Source organism: Cryptomeria japonica, chromosome 10 (genome assembly GCF_030272615.1).
Source record: "Cryptomeria japonica chromosome 10, Sugi_1.0, whole genome shotgun sequence".
In the NCBI taxonomy this organism is placed as follows: Eukaryota; Viridiplantae; Streptophyta; class Pinopsida; order Cupressales; family Cupressaceae; genus Cryptomeria; species Cryptomeria japonica.
In genome coordinates this window covers 152,170,467-152,196,740 of record NC_081414.1, presented here as the reverse complement: position 1 = coordinate 152,196,740, position 26,274 = coordinate 152,170,467, and the positions used below count along the sequence as shown (strand labels likewise).

The following is a 26,274-nucleotide window of genomic DNA, read 5'->3' as shown; positions in this document are numbered from 1 at the left end:
AAGAAACTCAGATCTTCATTGATTCATAATAACGTCAGTACAATGACAATGACCATACTAACTCCGTCTCCATGACCAAGGACTCGCTAATATATAAAGGTGACTGGTCAGTTACCCGGTGTCAACTGTCAACAACCGATGGGTTAACTGCCGTCATTAACTCTAATTACATTAAATGTCTTATTGCTTAATTACCCAACAACATCATCCCCCCCAAAAAGAAATGTCGTCTTCGGACGACAGACAACAAAATGGGAATGATATGCCTACAACAAATAACAACTATGAACCCCACAAAATAACAACTACACACAGACTACTGAGGGGGTAAGGGAGGCGTCCCTGATGGTGGAGGGGCTGGGGCTGCTACTGCCAACTGCTCCCGAAGTTGTACCACCTGATCGGTTCGGTATCGGAGGTTCTGCTCAGCCTGCAACTGCCGCTCCTAGGAACTCCTCACTCGAAACACTGCCTCCATCAATTCCTGATGCTTCGCCTCCAACTCGGCTGCCAGGGTAGCAACTCTCGATTCTACTGAGGCTCTCTCATTTGACTGCACTACCAACTCTACCTTCACGGCACTCAATTCTCCTCTCACGGTGGCAAGGATCTCATCTGTACTCCTAGCATGGGTGCACTGCTGCTCTAACTTTGTCTCCAATGCAGGGATTCGAGTGGCCAACTCCTCCTGAGCCCTATCCGCCCTGAGCTGAGTCTCTTGAAGCTCGAGATACCTATCTCGTACAGCCTGCTCAATCCGTCTGATCACAGACTGTGTCTGACTCCCTTCGGCCACCTCCTGGCTCTGCCACTCTGGTCGCATCTTTGGAAGATCAAGCGTCGGCCATACATGCTGCTCAAAACATTGCTGAAATGCCACTACTACTCCAGATGTAGCAAACGCAAGGAGTCTCCGCAAAGTGAGCTGTCTGACAGACTCCTCTATTGTCGAGGCAACCAGTAACTGAACCTCCTCCTCCATCCTGGCTAAGAACTTGCACCATGGCAGTAGGTCTCCCATCTCCAATCCGTCCAACTTGATGCTACTGCTGCGGTGATATCGCCCCCTCCTCCACCAGCGGTGTCTTTCTAGTGCCACTGTCCAAGTCGATAACCCCTGGAGGTGAAGGAATACAAGGGTAGGAAGGTGTGGGTGGTGCCTGCTTGCGTGGGGATGAAGGTAGAGCCGCATATCTGTCTAGCCATGAATCGACATCGTCCCCCGCCGGCCTCTCCTCGACCGTCCTCTGGGCCTCCTCTGTCCTAGGTTCCGTCAGGATGATGGGCATGCGTATTGGTGCACTCGCTGGTGTCGTCATCTTGGCTGTGACTGGCGATGGCTGGACTGGTGGAGGCCGAGGATGCATCCGACCAAACCCAGGTATGGGGATGGTAGAGATGGTACCCACTGTGACTCCAGATGATGCCAATGGTCCTCCCTCTCCTCCGATGGTCAGGAATGCTGGAGTAAATACCACCTGGCCGGTCCTGCCAGCTCCCCCTCTAGGCATTCCACGATGCCCCCTCGGTACACTTGCCAACGATACTGTCTGAGTGGTGGGGGTCTCTTGCGGTGGTACTGGCTGCTCGGTCTATGAAAGCCTGAAGGTGCTATCTTCCTCTGAATCATCCGACCCCTCACTTTCCTCCTCACTAGTGCCATGTCATCCTGAATCCGTGTCACTGGCCGACACCACTACGTGGACCTGTCTCCTCCTCTTCCTACTAGTCTGTCCCTTGGCGGTAGTCAAAATATCCAGCTCTGACCAATAAAATATAGCTGGCTTAAGGGAGTCGATGCTATCCTGCGGCTGCCATCCTCTATGGTGTGGTGGCACCTGTACCCACACCGAATCTAAAAATAATCCGATAGCGTGATGTGACATATAAAATACTTTATGTTTCAGCATCATATAGTCGTGGGCTCTGTCTGACAGTAGACTGGCCCAATCATACACCGTGCCCTTTCTGAGTCCTGCCATCAATGCGATCATAGGTACTGCCGCGTCCGACGCTCTGCTAGCGCCAGTCAGCCTGCTCTGTACTACGTCAAGTAAACATTGCCAGATGCCAGATTTTAAAAATGTCTTCTTCAGACCTCTTCCCTTCGGATCCAGGATGCGACTCCATTCTTCTGTAGTCAAGTTGTCCCTACACATTTCTTTTAATAGCTGGGTTCTTCTTTCCTCGGACAACTTTGTTTCCTTTTTGTCAATCTTTTTACCCTTGTCAGGAATGCCAAATACTCTCTCAAAATCATCAGAGTTAAATGAAACAATGATGTCAGTGTGCTGGAAATTGAATGACGATGTGCGAAGTTCAGGATCATATGTTTTAATCATTTGTCATAGGCAAGGTTCGAATTCCTTAATATTAAAAATGGGCATCTGAATAGCATCATGGACCCTAGCTTTTGTTAATTCAATTTTTACCTCAATATCTGACGGGCTCGTAGCATTTTCCCACCATTTCCTGCACACCGTTCCAGCCAAACCCTCGAATAGAATTGTATCTGCGGTGACCTACGTAACTCTTCCCTTTCCTGCATCCTGTGCAATTGCTTTGCCCTTGTCTTGGTCGCCCATTGCTACAGCAGGTTTCTTTCTAGCTTCCTTCTTGGTTTGCTCTTCTCTTTCTTGCAATTTCTTCCTCCAGTCTAGCTTTTTCAATCCCCTAGGTTCAGCCGCCATTAATCAAAATAAAATAAAAATTCCTTGTCTAGGGTTCGATTTGTAACTGTTTCGAGCCTTAGCTGTCTTTTGTTTTGTACGGATTTGCCTTGCTAATGTGGTACGGCTGATTTGATTGTACAGCTATCACCCGACAATTTTCTAACTGGCAAGTAGCTGATTTGTCCGTATGGACGTCTTTATAATCCGACAATTTTCTAACTTGGCAATTTCCTGAGTATTCATGCCATATAAAACACTTAATGACAAAAATAACTTTAACTTTTTTCTGTACGTCCCTTTTTTCTTTTTTTTTTAACTCAATTTTGTACGTGCGTACAACCTTTTCCATGCGACCGCACGATTTTTTAACTCAATTCCGTACATCTGTACGGCCTTTTCCGTACGACCGTACAATTTTTTAAATATTTTTTTTAATTTTTTTTTTAAAAAAATTCTGTACCGTACGGTCATACGAACCCACTGTACTGTTATTTCCGTACGACAGCATTTTTATATTTTTTAATTTTTTAATTTTCCATTTTTCTTTTCCTAAGGCATCGTACGGGGTCGTACGGACTTACCGTACGGTCATTTCCACACGACCGCACTTACCTATCCGCCTAGGCAGGCCTCGTCTCTTGCCTCCGTTGGTGATAGATTTTCAACTTGGAGCCATTTACAGCATCAGGCACATCCATCCCGTCCATCGTCCACAGCTTGATGGCTCTGTTCGCGCCAACTTCGTGAATCTTAAAGGGACCTAGCCATTTTACCCTGAACTTGCCTGACTTAATTTCATTTCGACCATTAAACTTCAATACCAATTGCCCCAGGGTGAACTGCATCCTTCTTAAATGTTTGTCGTGCCAGGCTTTTCGTCGTTGCTGAGTTGTCTCTGTCGCCCACTGTGCCCTCGTCCGTCTTTCATCCAACTTATTCAGGGCGTATAGTCTCTCGCAGAGGCTTTCCATGTCGCCTAACCTGTTGTCAATGGCAATTCTGAGACTTGGCACCATGAAATCCATTGGCACCACAGCCTCCTGGCCATACATTAATTGGAATGGTGTCTACCCAGTGGTTACCTTGTAAGTTGTTCAGTACGCCCAAAATACCGACAGTAGACGCTCCTCCTAGTCTTCCTTCTCAACCTCGCGGGACTTATAAATTACTGACACCATGATTTTGTTGGTCGCCTCAGCCTGGCCGTTTGCCCGAGGATAGTACGGACTTGATAGAGAATGGAAAATTTTGAATTCGGTTGTCAACAGTCAGATAATTTGTTTTACGAAGTGCCCTCCTCTATCACTTGTCAACTGTATAGGTATTCCGTACTGGGTGATAATCTGTTCATAGATGAATCTCGCCGTACTAACAGTGGAGTTGTCTGCCAAGGCCCTCGCTTCGACCCATTTGGTCAAGTATTCGGTCGCCACGACAATGTATCTACATCGTTGGGCCCGGCTTGGTTTCAACGGACCAATGAAGTCTAACCCCCATCTTTCAAACAGCTCTTGAGCATTCGACGGGTTGAGTGGCATACAATCCCTCTTTAACGGTTGTCCAGTGCGTTGACATGTATCACAACTTGTCACCCATTCTCTGGCGTCATTATGCACTGTCGGCCACCATAAGCCTGCTAGTAAGACTTTCCTTGCCGTCGTGTCCGGTCCCATGTGTCCTCCTGCGACCCCTTCATGTGCTTCTCTCAGGGCTCCTGGGATTTCCTCTTCCAAGACGCATCGTCGTAGGATCTGGTCAGGTCCCATCTTGTAGAGAAGGCCATTTATAAGTTGGAACGTTCTGCTTCTTAGTACAAGTTTTCGTCTTTCGCCTAACGACATTTCCTTAGGAAATTTTGAAGTTGACAGGTATTCGCCCACACTCGTGTACCAGGCAGGAAGGACGGCAATGCGGAAGAGATGGGCGTCCGGAAAATCCTCGTTAACACCTTCGGCCGGCTCTCCAGACTTGATCCGTGATAGCTGGTTGGCGATGACATGGCTCTTGCCAGGTCTAACAATGATGTTGAATGTAAATTCTTGTAACAGCAACAGCCATCGGCTAATCCGCCCCTGGATGATTGGCTTGTTCACTAGGTACATCAACGCCTGGTGATCCACATAAAATGTGAATGGTGTCGCCAATAGATAATGTCGGAATTTCTGGACGGAGTATACCATCCCGAGGGCTTCTCTCTCCGTCGTGCTGTAATTCTTCTTTGCTTTTGACAAGAGTCGGCTTGCAAAATACACTGGGCGGTCCAGCCCGTGGCTGCCAACCTGTGCCAGTGTGGCCCCTATGGCAAAGTTGGATGCGTCAACATGTACATGGAACTCTTTGTCCCAGTCTAGATATGTCAGGATTGGCGCACCTACCAACCGTGACTTTAACTCCTAGAAAGCCTCTTCTTAGGCCATCCCCCAGATGTACGGCTCCCCCCTTCATGTTAGCATATCAAGTGGGTATGATACTTGGGCAAAGTTCTTAATAAACCGCCTATAATACCCAATGTGTCCAAGAAATGACTTGACGCCAGTGACATCGTCGGGCGCCTCCATCTCCACAATGACCCGTACCTTGTCAGGGTCAGTCTTCAATCCGGCCTTGCAGATGATGTGCCCTAGTAACTTGCCTTGAGGCACCATAAATCTACATTTCTTGGGATTTAGGGCGAGGCGGGCTCGTTGGCATCTTTCCATGCATTCGCCAAGTGCGGCGAGATGTGCCTCTTCTGTGCTGTAAATGGACCAGTCTTCCAAGAATGCTTTGAAGTTTCCTACGGACATTTTGTCGAAAATATGGAGGATTATCTGTTGGAAGGTAGCTAGCGCGTTGCACAACCCGAATGGCATCCAGTTGTATGCATAGATGCCATCTTCTACGACAAAGGTGGTCTTCAATTTGTCCTCCTCTGCAATGGAAATTTGATTATATCTGGAGAATCCATCCATAAATGAATAAATTTCATGGCCCGCTACTTCCTCGAGGATGGTGTCTGTGAATGGTATGGGAAATGGATCTTTAATTGTGACAGCATTCAAACACCTGAAGTTTACATAGATTCTTATCTGATCGGCCTCCTTTTTCAAGGATATCACAATGGGTGATACCCATTCGCTGGTCTGGACCTTGAAGATGATTCCTGCTTCGAGCATGCGGTCAATTTCGTCATTTACCCTAGCGGCATAATTTTTGTTCATCCTGTATGGCCGCTTCCGTACAGGCACGGCTCCGGGAACCAAAGGGATCCGGTGTACACAAAGTTCTTGTGGTACTCCTTTGAGGTCTTTATATGTCTAGGCGAACACATCCTTGTACTCTGTGAAAATTTTGAACGCCGCCGTCTTCAAGACCGGATTCCAGTTGTCGCCGACTAGAATATTTTTCTGTTCTGAAGTTTCTCCAAGATTTGTAATTTTAAGTGCGGATTCCTCGTACCTTATGGGCTTACTCTTGTCGAACTGGTGCGCTGGTGCGTCATCCACAGGGGCATCCCCTTCCTTGTATTGTCCGTACTCTGGCAGGAACTCGTTCTCGTCAGGTTCTTCTTCGATCTCCAACACATTGCACCCGTACAATAATTCATAGTCTTCCATTTGCCAATGGAAGAGCCCTCTCAAAGAATCCGTCTCGTCCTCATAACAGGCTTGAATTCCTAAGATGCCTTCGTCATCTGGTTCCCTGCCATCCTGCCCTTCGTCCGTACCGTCATCCCCATCGGACTCTGACTCTGATGCCAACTCTTCACTGACCAGTTGGGTTTTGAGGTCAATGATATATCTTCTGTCGGCCTTTTCCATGGACAAGGTGTTCTTTTTCCAATTGTGGTTTGCTTTTGCCGCCACCAGCCAGCCTCTGCCAAGGATGGCATCATATCCCTTCTTCTTCAATGGGATGACCACAAAGTTCAAGACGAACGGCTATGTTCCGATCGTCACTGGCTATGCCATGAGTGTGCCAAGCGACTTGATGCCGTGTTGGTCTGCTCCCAATAAATTAAAGGTGGACGGCCAGAGAGTAGGTTTGCCCAATTTTTTCCATGTTTTCTCTGGCAAGACATTTACTCCCGACCCGCCGTCGACAATGGTATCGGTCAAGATGGTGCCCAGTATACCCATTTCCACCACTGCTGGGTGTCTACCATTGTTGATCGTCAGGGCTAATGGGTCTGCCGCCGTCTCGCCAAGGTTGTCCCTTCCATGTGTTGGTCAGCCGATTGGGGTTATCAGTACGGATTGCAGAAGTGTCGTCCGCAAGTGTGGCATACTTTCCAGGAGATCCTTCATTTTGATGGGTATCTCAACCTGTAGCAGTTGGTTTATAATATTTGTTTTTGCTTCATAGCGAGAAGTACCTGCAAGCGCGTGTGCGTCCTTGTTCGTCGACATCTCCTTCTCTAGTTCTGCTCGTGCCTCCAATGCCTTTCGTTTTTCCGTACGAGGATCTGGGTAAGTGGCCGCTTTCGTCTTGGATCTTGTTATGGCGAGCACATCCTCCGTTTCTACATTCAACAAATTCACTCCAGATTTCGGACAGTTGCCATCGTCATGGTCCCCCGAACCGCACCACTTGCAAAGTTTTTGTGGCACTTCCTCCGCCGTACAGTCCCTGGCAAAATGCCCCCATTGGTTGCAAGCCCGACATTGTATCATCAGCCGCCCTTTAGCATCGTATTCGATTCGGCTTCTATTATTAGTATTATTATTATTGCCTCTTCCTCCTCGCCTGTTGTTCCGATAGCCGCCAGACGACGTTTTGTTGATCGCAGGCTGGGATGTGCCGGCTGGCGCAGACGGTTCCGTAAAGAGAACTTGTTGGTTATGGGTCCTCATATTGTACGGACACTCCTTGGTAAGGTGTCCGGCAATCTGACAAATATCACAAAATGCTTTCTTCGGACAAGACCCCTTGGTGTGTTCGTCGCTGCGGCAGTCCGTGCACCATAAATCCCCTTCGTCGCCTCTGCTTGTGCTTCCTTTGGTCGCCTTCATCTCTCTCATCATTTGCTCCATATCTTTCTGGAGAGCCCGTACCTTCCAATTAGACTCGTCATCACTGCTACTGCTTTTGTCAGAAGAGGAATCGTTGTCTGACGAGGATTTCTTTTTCTTTTTCTTGGACGTCTTCTGCTCGCTTTCTGAATCCATTGCCCTATTATAGGCGTCGATATATGAAGAGGGAGGTACGATCTTCATTTTCCGTCTAAGAGACGTCTTCAGACCTTCCACGAACCACTGTTTTTTCAGTCCGTCTGCGGGTTGGTTCTCCATTTTTCCTAGCAGCTCTTTGAGCTGCCGGCTGTAGGCTCGAACCGTCTCGTTCTTCCTCCGTTTCGTGCCATAAATTTCGGCTACGATCTCATTATCGTCTCTTAGGAGACGAAACTCCGCTTGAAATTCCTTCTTCAAGTTAGGCCATGTGCTAATTTTAGCCTTCTCCGTATCGGAGAACCAGTTGATGGCCACACCCCTTAGGGTTGCGGGAAACTGTGTTACCCACTCATCCTGATCGGTAACACCATTCGCTCCCCAAATTGTTTCACAAGTGCGACAGTGGCGGACAGGGTCTTCTTTCCCGTCCCCATGGAACTTTGGAAGTTTTTGTTTTTGCGCCATGCCTTGTCTTTTTACTACTGGTGGCTGCTGTCCTACTCCGGATGGGTTAGATCCTATAAGAGGTGCTTGACCGCCGTGCCCCGGTGTCCCTCCGACACTCCTGGTAGCCCCAGTGTCTTCTCCCTCCCTTGCCTCCTCCCCACTTCGTGGAGTTTTCCTAGCCTCTGGTGTGCATGACAAGTCCCTCAAGTCCCTCAATTGAGTTTTAGTACACTCTATCCTGCGGTGGGTTTCCGCAAGTAACTCCTCCCGACTCCATGGGTGGCTGTCGGCCTCACCGTCCCCTTCGGAGCGTTCCTCCTCCATTCGCTTATACCTCTGTCGCCTTTCCGCTTGCTGTTCAAGGATCAAGGCACATTGGGCTACTACACATTCATCTATATACTCTTGCTTATTTTTGTCTTTATTCAATGTATTGGGCATTAATTCCTATATGGCTTTATATATAACAATGACATATAAAAAGTAGAACACTTTTATTCATTCATCCTGTGGGATACAAGTCTATGTCAACAATATGACATAATTATTACAATGAGTGTTCTTTATTCCGCCCCGTACGGCTCAAGGTTCAAGTGTCCCGTCCCATGCCATCTTGTTGCGCTTCCCAACGACGGTTGTTTTCTTCATATTGTAGGAGGATCTGTTGGCATCGTTCTTCGCAAGCAATTTCCTACAGGTGAGCCCGCTGTGCAAGTGAAGCCTATGCAAGCAATCGAGGGAGGTGGTTCATCAACTGATTCATCGCAGGGCTAACTTCCAGTGCGGTCCACACGGCACTTGTTGGAACTTTCGCCTCCGTGGCCTCTCTTCGGACGTAGGTTTCAATGGCCACCTGAAGCGAGATTGAAAATTCCCTCGTTGTAGTATCTTCTCCGTCGTAGAGCTCTGTTCGTGCGTCGTCCGCCTCAGGGTTAATCTTGCTCGCGGGTAGGCCCATCGTGTCTGTACGCCATCCACTCCTTTTCCCGAGTCTGTCTAGGCAACAACGCCAAATGTTTTGCCAATAAAGTGTAATTCAATGCATTGCAGAAATAATAGACATGACAGAATATAAAGAAACTCAAATCTTCATTGATTCATAATAATGTCAGTACAATGACAATGACCATACTAACTCCGTCTCCATGACCAAGGACTCGCTAATATATAAAGGTGACCGGTCAGTTACCCGGTGTCAACTGTCGACAACCGACGGGTTAACTGTCGTCATTAACTCTAATTACATTAAATGTCTTATTGCTTAATATCCCGACAACAACGATCAGTGTCTACATCAACCAATCGGTAAGCCTTGTGGTTGTCACTGTACCCTGTAAACATAAATTTCTGACTCTTGGAATTCAACTTGGAGCCCTTGGCATTTAGAATCCAGACATATGCTAAAGAGCCAAAGACTTTCAAATGACTGATCCCGGGTTTGCGACTAGTCCAACCTTCCTGAGGAGTCTTCCCCTTAACAGCTTGTGTGGGAGACTGATCCAGGAGATAGATTGCAGTGTATACTGCTTCTACCCAATACTTCTTAGGAACTTTCTTGTGTTCCAACATTGACCTAGCCATTTCAGTGATAGTGCGGTTGCGACGTTATACAATGTCATTCTGTTGAGGAGTGTATGATGTGGTTAACTGGCGTTTGATGCCATGTGTATCACAGAAGTTGGAGAAAGCACTAGAACAAAACTCCCCCCCATTATCTGACCTAAGAGTGACAATAGGACAACCATACTCTTTCTCTACTAAGGCCTTAAACTTTTGGAATACAGTAAACACATCTGATTTCTATCTAAGAAAGTACACCCACATTTTACAACTGAAATCATCAACAAAAAGTAAGAAATACCTGCAACCAGTAACAAAAGGTGTATTCATTGGACCGCATACATGAGCATGAACCAACTGCAATACCTTTGAGGCTCGCCATGAGTCACCATCCTTGAATGGTGTCATGTGCTGCTTCCCAGCTTGACAAGCTCCACAAACTTGCTGATTCTGAGTCTGAATTTCAGGTAAGACTAGAACAAGATCCTCCCGAACAAGCTTAAGCAAGGTAATGAATATTCATGTGGCCATCCCACTGGTACCAGAGACTGCTGATTAAAGATGATTTAGCTACAAAGGAATGCTCAAGAGAATCACCTGTATCCACAAGTCTGTAAAGACCATGATTCTCAATGCCAACAGCGACAGTAGTGCGTGTCGCATGATCAACAATCGAACATTTGTGGGAACCGAATACCACATCAAGCTGAGGAGAATGACACATAATCTAGCTCACTAAGAGTAGGTTTAGTTCCATGCTAGGAACATAGCATACATTGAGAAATATAAGATTCCTCCCACCAGACTGTATCTGGACGTTGCCCTTGCCGACAACAGTATACTCTTCACCTCCTCCAGAAATGACTGAATCGGTGTAAGGTGAGAAGTTGTGAACTAATCACGTTGATGAGTGAAGTGTCGAGATGCACCGTAGTCTATATACCAAGCATAAGATTTCACATGATCTACAGGATGCTTCACCATGAAAGTGTAGAATTCAAATTCTTTTTGCTCTGAGTGCTCTGTGACATTGGCCTTAGGCTGAGATCCTCTCTGCTTCCGCTATTCGGAAGCTATACGATTCCGACAATCCTTGATCAAGTGGCCATATTTGTGACAATAGTTACATTGCACTTTCTTCTTCATCGAGCTATCCTAAGATTGACTGGGGCCTTTCTGTTGAGATGATTGAGTTTTGCCTTTATCCTTGTAAAAGGATTTGGCTACGAAGGCTTGCTCAATGGAGGAAGAAGTGGCATTGCTACCAAATTGTTATTTCCAACGATCCTACTACAGAAGTTTGGTGCACAACTCTGGAAATTTCAGATCAACATTTGTTGAAGTAATGTTGAGAGTTTGTATGAAGTGCTCATAGGATTTTGGTAGACTTTTCAGGGTTATACTACCATATCCTCTTCCTCCGTTTTCTTGTCTATTGCTTCAAGCTGATCCCGAATGTCCTCAATCTTCATCAGATGCTCTTATAAGGACATACGCTCATCCATCATAATAGAAAATAGCTAGTTTTTTAGGAAGAAAGCACGACTTTTATTTGGTGTCACATGGAGATCCTTCAAAATGGTCCAGATCTCTGCAACTCTCTTGCCGGAAGGCACTTGCGGCAGCCGATTATCAATAACTGAAAGCTTGATAAGCATGACCGCTTCCCGGTTGCGCTCATCAAACTTATCCTGATCTTGTCCAGCCATGGTAGGACGAATCTCGTTTCCCAAAACGAGATCAAGGCGGCGGTATAAGAAGATGGTCATCATCCGCTGCTTCCATGTATTATAATTTTAATTGTTGAATCACTGACTACCCTCCAACATGATGTTGGTCAATGAAGCCATTTTGCATGCTTTCTGAGGCACGAAAAACAAGGAATTTTTAAAAGGTGAAAAGCTGAAGTTGGAATCTGAGGTATAGATCCCAATGCAAAAACAAAGGCAGAATTAGGGACAAACTTCGAAAAGTACAAAGTATGATTGACACTAATCCCAAGGTACAAATGTTTGTAGACCCAAATTTTTTTGACAATGACCCAAAAAACTTCGCAAAACAGCCCAGAAAGAATCTATAGTTTAAAGTTTATTCCAATCAAAAAATCTAAGGATTTTTCAAAATCCCTAGTCGGATTAGAACCCTAGCCGCCGAAACACAGAGAATTAGAAGAAATTTCTCGAAAATATACCGAAATCTGCCGGTCCAAAACCCTAGCCGAATAAAATTGCAAGCAAATAAATCACAGCCATTTTGCAGGTTGCGGATGTCATAGAGGTTGCCGGTTTAAAAAAAAAACGCGAAAAACGCAAATTGCATCACACAGATACGAACTTGCAAGTTGTGCAGAGGCTAGAGCGCGACACAGGAAGAATATGTCGCCCAGTAAAGAAGGAGAGGCGGAAAAAAGAAAGCTGCAGATCTAAAAATCACGAAACTCAAAATTCGTTGTGCGTAGAGAATCGTGATTTTGAAATCAGGTCGACCAAAAAGAAAAATTGCGGAAGAAGGTTTGAAAGGAGCAGTCGTCGCGAACCAAAACGCTAGTAAAAAATGCAGGCACAAAAGAAATCGCGAAAACCCTCTGAATAATGTCGCGAAACATGTAGAGAAGATTCACGTCGGGTGGAAAAATACCACCGGAAGAATAACATGACCCAGCACAAAATCGGCCCACGAAAAAACTCGATTCTGAGAAGAAAAAAATTATTTTCGAAAATTGTTTTCCAGTAAACTTGAAAAATTCCTTTCGAAATTTTTAGAAAAACTGAATTTTTTCTTTTCCGTCTTTGATACCATATTACGAAAAGTAATTGGTAAAAAATTGAATGTATTAAATGAAATGATCGAGAGATCATTTAAAGAATTACAAAACTAATGTTTCTAAAAAGAAACAATCGTAAATAGAAACTAACTAATTATTTACAATAGATTACATAATTGACCATTAAATAAATATAAAAGATATTATTCTAATAGGTTATTGTTTCAATTTGTAATTGATTGAAGTTTCATTTGTATATCCTTTGGGCTAGTGCCATAGGATTCTGAGTTGGTGCTCTTAACATAGGGGTTTGGTGACTCCTTAGGGTTGGTGCCCTTAATGATTGTAATTGATTTTATTTGTGAGGCTGGATTAGGACAGTAGATCATAGCAAGGTTACTCACCGTGGCTTTCCATCCTGGGTTTCCACGTCAAATCTTGTGTAGTTGTTCCATGTGTGATTGCTTTGCATTGTTATTTCAGTTTCAATTTAAAAGCAATTTTACAAAAGGATTCAATTGATTAAAAAGTTTTAAGATTCATTTACTACTGATTCAATCCCCCCCTCTCAGTAGTAAACCTGTGTTCTACACTACGTTCAAGGGATATATGTAAGGCAACATATCAAGAATTACAGATCGAGTGTACTTCTAAAGTCTTACCTCAAAGTATGTAGGTAAGGATAAGTTTGGATTCATGAACTTGAAAAATAATATAGTGCAAAGCTTCACATTAGAGGTATTCTCGCATCTTTAATTTCATAAAACATATTAATGAAAAGGAAATTCATAACACAAGTCAAACAAATAAGGACAGGATTGCAACTCTGAATCTAAAAGATAGTATAAGGGAAAAATCAAGATCTAGGGATCAAGAAACCAAGGAACTTGTATCCAAAATATTTAAATAATGATAGGTCCAAAACTCTGACTCTCATAGATATAAAATGGTTAGCAAGAGTTAGGGTCGAGAAAAAGGTATGCTGGAATGAGAAACTCCCAAAACCTAAAATTTGGTAATTGTCAAAGGCAAATAACCCAAACAAATTGCATTCAACCGAGCTTGGAGCATATGAAACTTAGCTATCATTTTGACATTTAGGCCCATTCTCCATGCCCAAGGGAAGCAACTAGAGAAACTAGGGGAACAACACTAAACAAAAGCACACTTAATGTAATGTCCCCACTCTAGTCAGTATTAGTTGCTGATGGGTTAACCTATTATTTGGACTCTCGTAGGCTAACATGTTTGGATGGAGAGTCTCAGTGGCAGTTACACTTCTTCAATTCAGTCTTGGGTTCAGTTCCAGGGCCTTTGCAGTCAATGTGTGGACTTAGTTGAGGGACTTATTATTTATAGTAAGTCAATCTGGTAGTAGTGCTATCTTTAGTCAGGGCACCTGGACACATGGGGGTTATTCAGTGTTGACTCCAACTTCAGACGACACATCAAAAGACTAAATATTGAGGGAGATATTAATATTTTAGTGGTTAAGTTATTAAATTAACTTATATGGATATTATAAACTCATAAATTGACTTTATTAATATTAAAAGCCACTTAAATATGATAAAATGATTTTTATTAAATCACTTAAGTGAATTTGGACTCTGTTGACGTGTATTTTGTACACTGCCTAACACAGAATAAAATACCCAAGGGTACCTTATCCTCTCTTGAATAAAGCCTCTGATTGCTGAAGATGTCGCGAAAAAGGATCAATCAGGATGACTCCAAGGTTCTTTGATGTAGGGTCTCTACGTGTGGATAAGCACCAGTGGTCGTTGTGAATGCTGTTTCATCAAGGGGCCTTATGTTTCCGAATTTGCAAGAACAGAATTTCCTAATACTAATGAATTCCAAAAAAAGATCAAAAGGTAGGTTTTGCAAGAGATAGATTCTAATCTAATCCTAAGAATGACTTCAATGTAGGCTAGACTTGGTAGGATTCGACCAATCTCAGTATTGCCAAGGAATTACAACTCTATTGAGATTGATGCGATCTTCTAAGGTGATTATTGATTTTCAAATCATCAAGAATCATAGACACTACCATGAAGGTACATATCAATAGTTCAATAATGATTGAAGATTTAAGCAATCCAAATATCTCCAGTTGACCACACAAGGCGTCCTTACAATCAGTAAGAAGCTAGTGGTTTGGAATGTGAATCTCACCAAAGATCAAGCCCAACACTTAGTCTTTCAAACTTAAATACTATTTCGACTGAGAATGATTCAAGAAAGTAAACAACCATGAAGATAGCCACAAGAATTGCAATAAAACGCCATACTTCAATATTTTATTGATCTCAAAGCCAACATACACAACAATTGCTTGAAATTCTTTCTTCAATGCTCAATCTTGCTACAAAATAACTTTCTTCTCTCAAAAGCTCTAATCTTCTAACTTCTAATTGCAAATCATCTAATCTCTAATTTCTTATTACAAAATGAAAATGAGTGAGGGTATATATAGCATCCTCAATTACAATGAACGGCCCAGATCAACAGAAGATCAATGGCTGAGATTATGACACCTAAACCCTAATTAGGGTTTATTACAAAAAGTCCCCTTTTTATTGAACAATATTAAATGCATAAACAAATATTTAATTGGCACAAAAATCTAGGAAACATAGACCAATGATAATTAAGGTGCCACATCATCTACAACAACCTTTCTTCTAGAACCTTATTCCCTTTCCAATGCTCTTTCTTAGCATATGCAATGAATCTAGACACAATTCCTTCAATCTCAGCAATAGGAATCTCGGGAAGATTCCTCATTCGTTCCTCCAAGTGGATAACCTGATCAAAGGCCTTGAGAAGAGCCGCGTCCCATCCAGGTTCAAGTTCTTTGATTTTCTCGATCAGGAGCATGGTAGCAAACATTTGATCCCGTTGCTCATCTGTGATAACATTCTCATCTTTGCAAAAGATGACCTTGACTCTGTCTTCTAACTCTTGAAGATCCACATCTGTCTCGACTTCGATCCTCCTGCCAAGAATAGTACATAACACTTCAAACACCTTGTCCTAGATCGGATGGATGACCTCTTCAACTTGATTGCATTTGGTGCTGATGTCTTCAAAAAGAACTTCCTTCATTTGAAGTAGGGTTGACCATTGGAGTAAATTATGAACTCCTCCATCCATTACCCTTTCTTGTGCTAGGATCTTCCTTGGTGTTTGCCTGATTACTTGTAGAACAGGAATGATAACATCTCTAGTGTGAGAGAAAGCAGCTACAGTTATCATTAGGTTGTGGATGATCTCAAGAACCTGGATAGCTCGGTGAATTGTCTGCATCATTCTTGTTGCAAATTCAATGGCAATTGTATGGGATTTGTCAATCCAAGAGCTCATAAGCTGGACCAAGCTCTTGACTCTCTCTGCCTCACCAACTGATTCAAGAGGAAGTGCTTGCACAAGAGACACTGCTAGATCCTGACGTCCCAAAGGCTGATTGAGATGGCTAAAGTAGCCTCTCCATGCACCGACCTCTCTTTCAAGCTTTCTATTTTTCTCCATTTCTTCCTTAAGCTTGTCTTTTAGTGCCTCAAATGAATCAGTTGCCTCATCCAGTGTTTGCTCGGTAGTGAGTGAACCAAGCTCAAATGTTTCTACATCATATTCTTCTGCGAGGATTTCACCTTCATACTTGTCCACTGCTGGTGTAGCTATCTGCAATTTCCTGGATCCTGTCTCATCTCTGATCATCTTGGACATCTTAGTGGCCTTCCTTTTCTCTGTTACTTCCTGAGAATTCTCTACAAGACTCTCCAAGTCAATCACATTATCTTCGTCCTCGATCACAATCACCCTTGTGAGTCTCTCCTTCAACCAATCTGGAATGGCAGATCTTGTCTCTCTAACTTGTATCTCTTTAGGCAATGTTTCTTCTTCTCAGGGAGGAGATGTCACTTCATCATTATTCTTGTCTTCATGTAGCTCATTGACTTGGGGAGATCGACTTGATGAACGTTGAGGTGCCTGTCCTTCTTCATGTTTATCATTCTGTACCATTGATTCCATAGATTCCTCGACTTCCGGTACCCTCTTCTCTTGTCTTACAACTTGACTTGTCCTTTTTTCATGTCGAGAAGATGTGCCGGATGAGCGATCTCGATTGGCCTCTTGCTTCTTCTTGGAGGATTCCCTTTTCTCAGGTCTCTCTTTCCTCTTCGAGCCTCTAGGATGAGGATTGCCTTCACTTGCGCTTCGAAGGTTGCCTTCGCTTGTGCATCTAGGATGAGGATTGCCTTCACTTACACTTGCTCCTCCTTCCCCTGGTCTTTCCTCCAAAGTAAAAGTCATAGATATGTTCTGTTCTCTCAACTTTTGATGTTGCACATCAACCCATCTGCGAGTACAAGACAAAACTGGAGCCATCAAAGCATCTAGATCCAAAACCTCAGGCTCGTTCCAATCTACCCTCACTGTTTTGTTTGCTCGGTCATAAGACGATTGGAGATGTCTGCCACTGTCCTGAGCTTGATCGGCCACTCTTTAAATTTTGCATTTCCTGATGAAATCTAAAGGCAATCTAGAATGCATTTTTCTTTTTACTTCAAAATCATCTGAGAGATTCATCCAAAAGTCCTCTACCTGAAATTCATGCTTGTACTTTCTACCAACTGTCTCCTCTATATACCCATAAGGATCAAAACTCTCTCTCAAGGCAAAGAATGAAAATGAATATAAGGCCAACTCCCTCTCTGCGTCATCCATGGCTAGAGCATTAGGACATACCTCAACTGAATTTCATAGTATGATAGGCACAGGAATTCCATTTCCATGCCTGTGTCTGAATGCCTTCGCATAAGTTGCCAACTGCCTAGTTACTTCAAGTAGCACTATCCTGTCTGTCGGATATCTCGGCAACATGTATGGAGGTGAAGGACACCCATGAACTCTAATATATGTAAACTTCTGGAATTGGATGAACCAAGCACCATACCTCTTTACAAGTTCTTGTGCATCTTGAGATAGCCGATTGTGAATCCCGCCTTGTAATGTCCTAGTGATGTTCATCATGAAGGTATCATTGACTAACTTGTAGTCACTTCTAGGTGGATGATGCAAATGGACGTAAGAGTCACAAACTCTGACTTCCCCGGGCCCTCTTCCGATCACTCCTCTGTGAGGTAGTCCTGCATATTCAAAACTCCTGATCAAGGCATATATGATGTACGAGCTCATGTGGAATGACTTGGTAGCCTTCAGTCTTCTTAACTGCACGTCCAAACAATGGCTAATCATTCTAGCCCAATGAGTTGTTCCTTTTCCTTGAACTATCACTTGGATGAAGTAGAACATCCACTTCTCGAAATAGAAGGCTTGAGGAGCCCCTGTAACTCGGTTGAGCAAAGGTATCAAATCTCTATACTCCTCCTGGAAGTCGATCCTGTATGGTGTGTTGGGAATCTTGCTCAGGCGAGGACGACTTTTGAGTAACCAATTCTTATTGATGATGCTCAAGCAAGTGTTTGGATCATCTTCGTACATGGACCTGGCTCCTTCTAAGCTTTTGTAAATCATATCTCTATGCTCTGGAAGATGGAGAGCCTCATTTATAGCCTCCTCTGAAAGGTAAGCCAAAGTGTTTCCCTCTTTAGACACGATCGATCTTGATTGTGGGTCATAATGGCGAGCACACTCGATCATCAGCTCATGACACTGGACTGCTGGAGGGAAACCGGCCGCCTTGATGATACCACTTTCAATTATTCTCTTTGCGACAGGTGATGGCTTTTCAATGTAAGGGACCTCTCGAAACTTCTTCATATTGAAGTTTCCCAAGTTGGTATCTCCATTGTTGCTCCACTTCGACACGATCTTGGTCTCCAATTCTTCATTCTTTTGATCTTCCTTCATGAGAGCTGGACGACTAGTGGATGCTCCTACCTTTGGGGTCGCCATCTTGATACCTACACAACATTTCATAATGAGCAATATACTTTGCAACGTAGAAATATAGACTATATTTAAGTTTTAAATTTAGGAAACTTCATGATAAATCTTTGAATTATCATTTCCTAAATATAACTATGCAATTTGAAATTCAAAATTCAAAATTTTAACATTGGGTTAGGAAGATTCACGCCATACCTCCACTTGAGAACTAATTCTAAGAAATGATGCAAAATTAAGCAAGTTCGCTAGGCAAAATGTGGGTCAAGGCTCTCCCTTTAGCAAAATGCTTTTCCTCTAGACTTCGCAAGCATCAATTCTACCACCTTTATCCTTCAACAAAATTCGCTCCACTTGAACCAGATTTCGCACTCCTTCTAGTTCTTCAAAATCACACTTTGAATGAATGGATGAATGATTGATTGACATCGCTCAAAATATCCCTACTATATAGGCGCTTACAACTTCATTTCCCATAGGCCGACTTGGTGAAATAGGCCTCAAAATAAATAAAAATTAATAAAAGAAGAGGCCGACTTTGCAAAAAATATTAAAATGATATCCCAAGCGCTCTATCTTTTATTTTAAATTAATAATAATTAATTTCAAAAGGCCTTAAATAATAAAAAACGATTTTCTAAGGCTTAAATCAATTATTAAATATCAAAGCACCCTTATTAAATGCCAACTAAATTAAAATATTTCAAGGATTTAGCGAATTTAGCATTTAATGCGATTTGTTTGAAACAAGCGCTCAAGCATGGGGAAAATAATGGATATCAATAACATCGCTCTGGTCCCTTGAAGAGGGATAGGAGCGCCCATGCATTTTTAAACCTTGCATTTCTTATTTTCACATTCAAAGCTTCACCTTTGGCATCCAAAATGGCATTTTATCTGGAACTTAAAGTTCAATTCATGTGATCTTTGGAAGGAGCTTGCCTTAAAGCATTTTCGCCCTGGTCCCTTGGTGAAGGACAGGAGCGATTTCATCTTTTGTCCTTGGTCTTTGTCTTTTAAATCGCCAATTCAAGTTTAGGGGTAAGCAATGATCTTCATTTGTCCCTTCTATGCATGTTCAACTCGCTTTCTCAAGACAAAAATGTGCTTTCCAAAGATTTTCGCCCTGGTCCTCCAGTGAAGGACAGGAGCGAATTTTACAATTGAGTCTAGGATCGTTGATTCTTGGGGGCAATTCCTTGTTCACCATCTTTCTAAAGACATTTCTCACTTTGCATAATCTTGCCTTGACGTGGCTTTGAAGGGAAATGATTGATTTTATGAAAATTGCCTTGGTCCTTGAGTGAAGGACAAGAGCGCCATTTAGTTGATTGCACAAACTCTTGATCGTATCATCCTTGAATTACTTTCTAGACGTAGAATATCACTCCCCATTCCCTCTTGAGTCTTGGAAACGAAAGTAGCATTCCATTATGTTAAGCTATTAGGCATATTGAACATTTCGCTCTGGTCCCTTGGAGAGGGACAGGAGCGCCCTAGCCAATTTTCATCGAAATTTGTGGTCTTTGCAACTTCGTTCCTTCTTGAAGCACTTTTAAATAACATTCCAATCTTGTGCCTTGACCCGGACTCGTCCCAATTTGGAAAGGAAGGCTAGCTAATGTGTTTTTCGCCCTGGTCCCCTGGAGAGGGACAGGAGCGATTTTGCAATCATGAGTTCACTTATGGTTTGCTAGCTTTCAAAGTTATCTTCAATGGACCGATTACGCCCTCCTCTATTCATTTCAAATGTGAAACTTGCCTTAACCTTGCAAGATATTTGCTTTGTTAGAAAAATCGCTCTGGTCCCTGGGAGAGGGACAGGAGCGCCTATTGCAACTTGGGTTGATTCTCTCTTTTGTAGCCCACTGAAGTTATATTCAACGAGTAAAACATACTTCCCTTGACCTCTTCAAATCGCGAAATCTCTTAAATCTTGCAAGGATAATGCAAAATTGGAATTCAAGCTCCGGTCCTCCAGTGAGGGACAGGAGCGCTTTATGCCCTCTAGGCCAAATCGTTACAATTTTCATCTCGAAATTCCTTTGTTGGAGAAGATATCATCCTTTTACGAGCCATGAACGAGAATCCAAGTCTAGGAAAGGTCCCAAAAGTTGTGTGTAAAGAAAATCACCCTAGTCCCTTGGTGAGGGACAGGAGCGAATTCATCTTGCTAGGCAAAGAGTTCAACCTTTCATTGCTTTCAACTGAGTCTGAATATTCAATCATGCCCATTTCATCCTTCATTGTGTCCTTAACGCTTCAATTTGATGAACCAAGGCCAAAAATGACCAAAATAAATCATTTCGCCCTGGTCCTTCAGTGGAGGACAGGAGCGAATTTACCTTAATCCTTCAAATTTCATCATTTTCAAGTCTTCAAAATCTTCAAAATCTTCAATTTACGTACAATTATCTCCCCTGGTGACCCTGCACAAAACAATTAAAGGAAGTTAGAGACAAATATGCATTAAATAACATTTTCGCCTTGGTCCTTGGGAGAGGGACAGGAGCGATTTCACCTTCTCTAGCTAAAATATCCATAATTTCAATCTTCAATCACTTCCCCAGGCAGGGTTAGGTCATATTCAAGGCCAGGATCAGTTATCTTGCTTCTAAAAATTTAGTCAAAATTTACCTAGACAAGAATACACAAAAATGTTGACACTTAGACAAAATTTGAATTTACCCCAAACCCTGGCTAGACCTAAGCTAAGATCCATCTGACCTTCCTGACAGGCTTACCCCACTGTCTCAATCCCAATCCTCGGGAGGATACTTAACAAACTTCAAAATTTGACTGGACTTGGCCTTAAAAGCATAACACTCAAAAGAAACCCCCCAGGGTTTAGCCCTAATCCAGATAGACCTCACTCAATCAAAATCCTAAAAAGCAGAGAGAAGAACAGGCAAAACCGAAAAAAGAGGGGGTCCCCATTCCAATGGGGCGATGTGTGAAATGGTCACAACAGACTCCCAAAAAGCAAATTAAACCATAGTTGAACTACTCGTGACTTGGCTCGACTCGCCAAGCCCCTGGGAAAAAAACTCGGTGAAAACTCGGGAAAAACTCGGAAAAACTCGGCAACTTAAAAACACGCTTAAACTTAGTAAAAAATGCATTTTTTTTGCAATTTTTAATGAGAAGATGCATCCAAAGAGTCAATAAATGATAACACAAAAGAAACAAGCTGATTCTAGATATATTTAAATGCAAAGTGTCTACAAAATCGCATCCTCATGAGGAATGCTGATGGCTGGAAGCCTGAAGCAAAATAGTAAATTACTAAATAGTTTTTGTAAAACCAAAAGTAAATACATCATCACAAATTACAATTACAACTTCCTCTTCCCAGCTCTAGCAAAAACATGGGGAGAGGTAGAACTAGAGGGTCTAGACTGTCTAGTCGTATAAGTCTGCTGTGGGACTGGGCGTGACTGTGCCTCCTCGCTCGGTATGGTTGATTGAGACTCATTCTCCATCCTGGATGAAGCTATGTCTCCACCTGCCTCTGGCACTGGCAATGAATCCTCATCCTCATCCTCATCCTCATCCTCCTCAATGTCATCCAGCCTGAAACCAAATCCACCCCCCTCCTCCATAGCCTGCCTCTCCAAATCAGTGATGTCAGTGTCGGAAAACAATGGAGGCTGCTCCTGTGATGTCCAATCACTGTAAGGATCTATATCATCCAAGTCAATTGGACCACCTTCTAGTTCCTCTACTTTCTTTACGCGCAATCGAAGATTATATTGCACGTAGACAAGGTCATTGAGCCGTTTCTGCGCTAACTTGCTCCTCTTCTTCGTGTGGATTGCTTCAAACAAGCTCCAATTGCGCTCACAATTGGATGAACTGCAAGGCTGACATAAGACTCTGAGGGCAAATTTTTTGAGATGTGGGGTGTTTCCACCCCAATTTTGCCACCAAGCATCTGCAAAATAAATAAAATGGAAAAGTTAGAAAGCAAAGAGAAAAGAGAAAACATAATTTATCAATCATTTTAGTCTTTAGATCCCAAAATCCAAATGGCAAATGTTATACCTGGGGTTTGAGTGGTTCTTCCTCTCCTAGCCAGCTCTGAAGAGAATAGCTTACCCCTTCCTCCCTCATAATTTTGGAGCTCACTCACAATGAGGTCTCTCTCCTCAACATCAGGTACCATCCTCTCAATGCATGTACTGAGGCCCTCCATGACTTCTCCATTTGAATCTGAGTAAGAACCCCCGAACCTAAAACGAGGGTTGAGGAAGTACCCTGCTGCATGAATGGGTTGGTGGAGCTGATTGTTCCACCTCCTATCAACAATTTCCCAAATGGGATCAAATTTGAGCCTATCCCCCTTGTAGTAATTTTTGATAGACTCTTTGGCCCTATCCATGGCCTCATAAAGATATCCCATTGGGGTTTTATCCCCATCCACCAAGCGAAGAACTCGAACCAAGGGCTCTGACACCTACAATTGAAAAATACAAATTACAAAAAGATCAAAATTTAAATAATGAAGTTACAAATTAGTAATGAGAGACTTGAATCAAAAATAACTAAAATTTAAAAATTAAAGTTTTGAAGTAACAACCTTCACAATCTCTGCAGCCCTTTGTGCAAATTGGTTGTCGAAGACTATGCATGCGACAGCCTCTCCTTCAGGCTTCTTTGAATAAGGTGAGTTAAGCCATTCTCCACTCACAAACATTTGTTTCAAAGAAGTCAATGCAGCAAGAATGCTTTGCAACGTCAAGAAAATCGTTGCAAACCTTGTGACACCAGCTCTCACCAAATCTTTCCCTTGCGTGTGTTGTCTCATCAAATTTAGGACCCAAGGGTGATTGTAGATATATTTAGTGATCCTCCTTGCATCTTCCACAACTGGAGTCACCCACTCAAGTTTTCCTATGTCCTCCAAAAGAAGGTCAAGGACATGTGCTGCACAAGGTGTCCAAAAAAGAGTGGGGTGCCTCTCTTGGAGGATTCTTCCTGCAAAAGAAGAATTTATTCTTAAGAAATATGCAACCAAGTAAAACAAAGCCCACAACAAATGAGAATATTGCTAATGCCTAAAGGTGATAATTCAAAAGGATTCTACCTGCTGACACATATGCTGCTGCATTATCTGTGATGATTTGCACCACATTCTCTACCCCCACCTCCATGATGACACGCTCCAACATTCCAGCCAATGTTTCTGCATTTTTCACCTTGTTGGAGGCATCGACAGATTTCAAGAACACTACATTGTCCTTGCAAGCGACCAAAAAATTGATGATGGTGCGGTTCTTGCCATCTGTCCACCCATCAGAAAGAATGGTGCAGCCATAATTTGCCCAATCAATTTTTTGATCCTCCATCACTTCTCTTGCCCTAGCAACTGCATTTGTGAGCAACCTGTAAATGCAAAGTGAAATTAGGTATTAGTACACAATTTTGATTTAATAAACAAGAAATCTAAAAAATAATTAAAAATGAAATCAAGTGGAGTATGTAGTAATTTACTAACCTCCCACTCAAATCCCTGCGAGAAGGGGCCTTGTACCCCTTTCCTGAAACTGTCATAGCAGTCACCAAATTCAACCAATAAGCATTCTCCGCCACATTGAATACAATGTTGTTGAAGTACCAAAAATCAGCAACTGCAATGTCAGTTTTCTCATGTACCTCCTTATTCCATCCACTAGCCTCTAATGATGGTTGTCCTCCAGGTGTGTTTCTGGGCACAAAATAATCACCTATCGAACCTGATCGTTGTGATGGAAGTGGAACAGGGCCCCGGCCAGGTACTCTACTAGAGGAAGCAGAAGCAATGGGTGAGCTGATGGTCGGTTTGCGGATACGTGGGCCACGCCGAGAGCCCACTATGCCCTCAAGTGCTTCTTCTTCCTCTTCAAGGTCAATAGAAACACCTTGAGATTCAGCTATGGCTGATCTCATGGCTAGTTTTGCCCTCTCCCTTTGCAGTTTCTTCTCTTCCCCAGCTGCAAGTAGGGCATTCATTTGTCTTTTTATTTCTTCATTAGTCCCAGGGCATGCTCTAGCATCATGCCTATCTATTCCTGCAAGGTGGTATTTGAGGCGGTTGATGCCTCCATGAAGTATTCTCTCACATTGTATGCATATAATTGACCCAGGATCGGGTCCCTCATAGGCATACCTCCATGCCCCATCTCTAGCACCTCTAGGACGGGTGCCTATAAATCCAGATGGGCATGGATCTAGTGGCCATTGCTCCCTTGCCATGATTAATGCTTACTTAACCTACACATACAAAGTGCAAAAAAAAATTAACATTTTAGTTAAACAATTTAGCACTAAGCAAACTATCTACATTAGTTTAAATAAATTTAGACATCATTCGAAGTTTTTTTTTTAAAAAAGTAGGGTTTGAATTTTTTTTTGAAAACTAGATTCTTCAAAAAATTGTGAAAATTCAACAAGAATTGTGTTAAATCTTGTGTAAATAACTTAGAAATGATTTAGACTACCTAGGAATCATTTGTAATCAATCTAAATGCAACAAAAAATAAACAAATTGTTTTAAAAAAGCATAGAAAAAAAAATTAAAAAACTTACTTGGAATCTGATTTTCCCTTCAAATCCCCTTCAAATCCCCTTCAAATCCACTTGGAATCACTCAATAACCACCCCAAATCACCTTCCAAGCCTTCCAAATGAGTTTCCCCCTTCTCAACCCAAAACACAATTGAAAAACAAAAAAACAAATTTGTTTTAAGCCGTTTTCGGCTGTATACAAAACACGGGCGAGTTTTTTTCAAAAACTCGCCGAGTTTTTGGCAAAAACTCGCCAAAAACTCTGCGAGTTTCCCGGCGAGTAGAAGTCGTTACTACTCGCCAGGGGCAAAAACTCGGCGAGTTTTTGTGACTCGCCGAGTATTCGGCGAGTTTGTCATCTATGAATTAAACTATGGAGAGTAAATTAAATTCATTTAAATGTATTTAAATGACTTTGGGCATATTCTCTTGGGAAAAGTGCCAATTGGAGTTATTATAAAGTTATATTATTAATTTTATTAAAAAGTGAGCCACTTAAATAATATTAAGTGAATATCAGAAGGGTACGCCCAAGTGGGGAATTAATTCAAATGTTGCATAAAGTATATTTAAATGTATTTAACTCCCTTCAAGAGAAAATAACACTTTTTTGGAGAATTATGCCTTTTTGGGTTTATAAAGGCAAAGCAAGCAATTCAACCTCTATTATTGATTATTTGGCATTGCTTGTTATTTTGCTCTGTGGAATTCTTTGACAAGGGTTTCAAAGGTTTGGCCATTGGAGACGAAAATTCTTCGTGGATCTATGATTGTGAGGTTGTGGAAGATCGGCGGAATTATTGCAATTGTGAAGGCTTCATTCAAGAGTCTTATTGTGCTTCAATAGAGATTCTTTGATCCAGATATTGCAGATTTTTCAATAAGGAAAGGGCAAATTAGGTTAGACGCCCCTTTTAGCAGCATACTTCATTTCAATAAGCAGTCGTACAATTTCCAGTTGTTGGCCATACAATTCAGGCTTGGCACGTGGGGTCCAGGAAAGGGACGTTTTGTCTTGGAGGGCTGAAACACCTTCTTTCTTGCATTTTGGTTGCACAATTTGCAACGCGTAGCACATAAAGGGTATTCCATCACTTTTCTGGCTTGAAGAAATAATTTTCTAGACTCGTACACCTATTTTGGTCAGTTTCCCAGTTCTGGCTGGCAAACTTCAAAATTCTTTATTTAAAATAAGCTGAGGACCTACGAGTATGTTTTA

The 26,274-nt window shown here is 42.6% G+C and overlaps 2 protein-coding genes across 8 annotated transcripts in view; one reads left to right on the top strand and one right to left on the bottom strand.

Moving 5' to 3' along the window:
* The window catches only part of LOC131047986 (uncharacterized), a 267,168-nt gene that overhangs the window by 149,126 nt on the left and 91,768 nt on the right, over nucleotides 1-26,274 (top strand). The window lies entirely within an intron of this gene.
* Nucleotides 21,614-24,843, bottom strand: LOC131858697 (uncharacterized). Its single transcript, XM_059212003.1, has 5 exons — nucleotides 24,007-24,843; nucleotides 23,596-23,894; nucleotides 23,089-23,486; nucleotides 22,554-22,965; nucleotides 21,614-22,443 (listed from the first exon to the last, which is right to left on the bottom strand). The coding sequence occupies exons 1-5, from the start codon at nucleotides 24,741-24,743 to the stop codon at nucleotides 21,845-21,847; spliced, it is 2,445 nt and encodes an 814-aa protein (XP_059067986.1). The 5' UTR covers nucleotides 24,744-24,843; the 3' UTR covers nucleotides 21,614-21,844.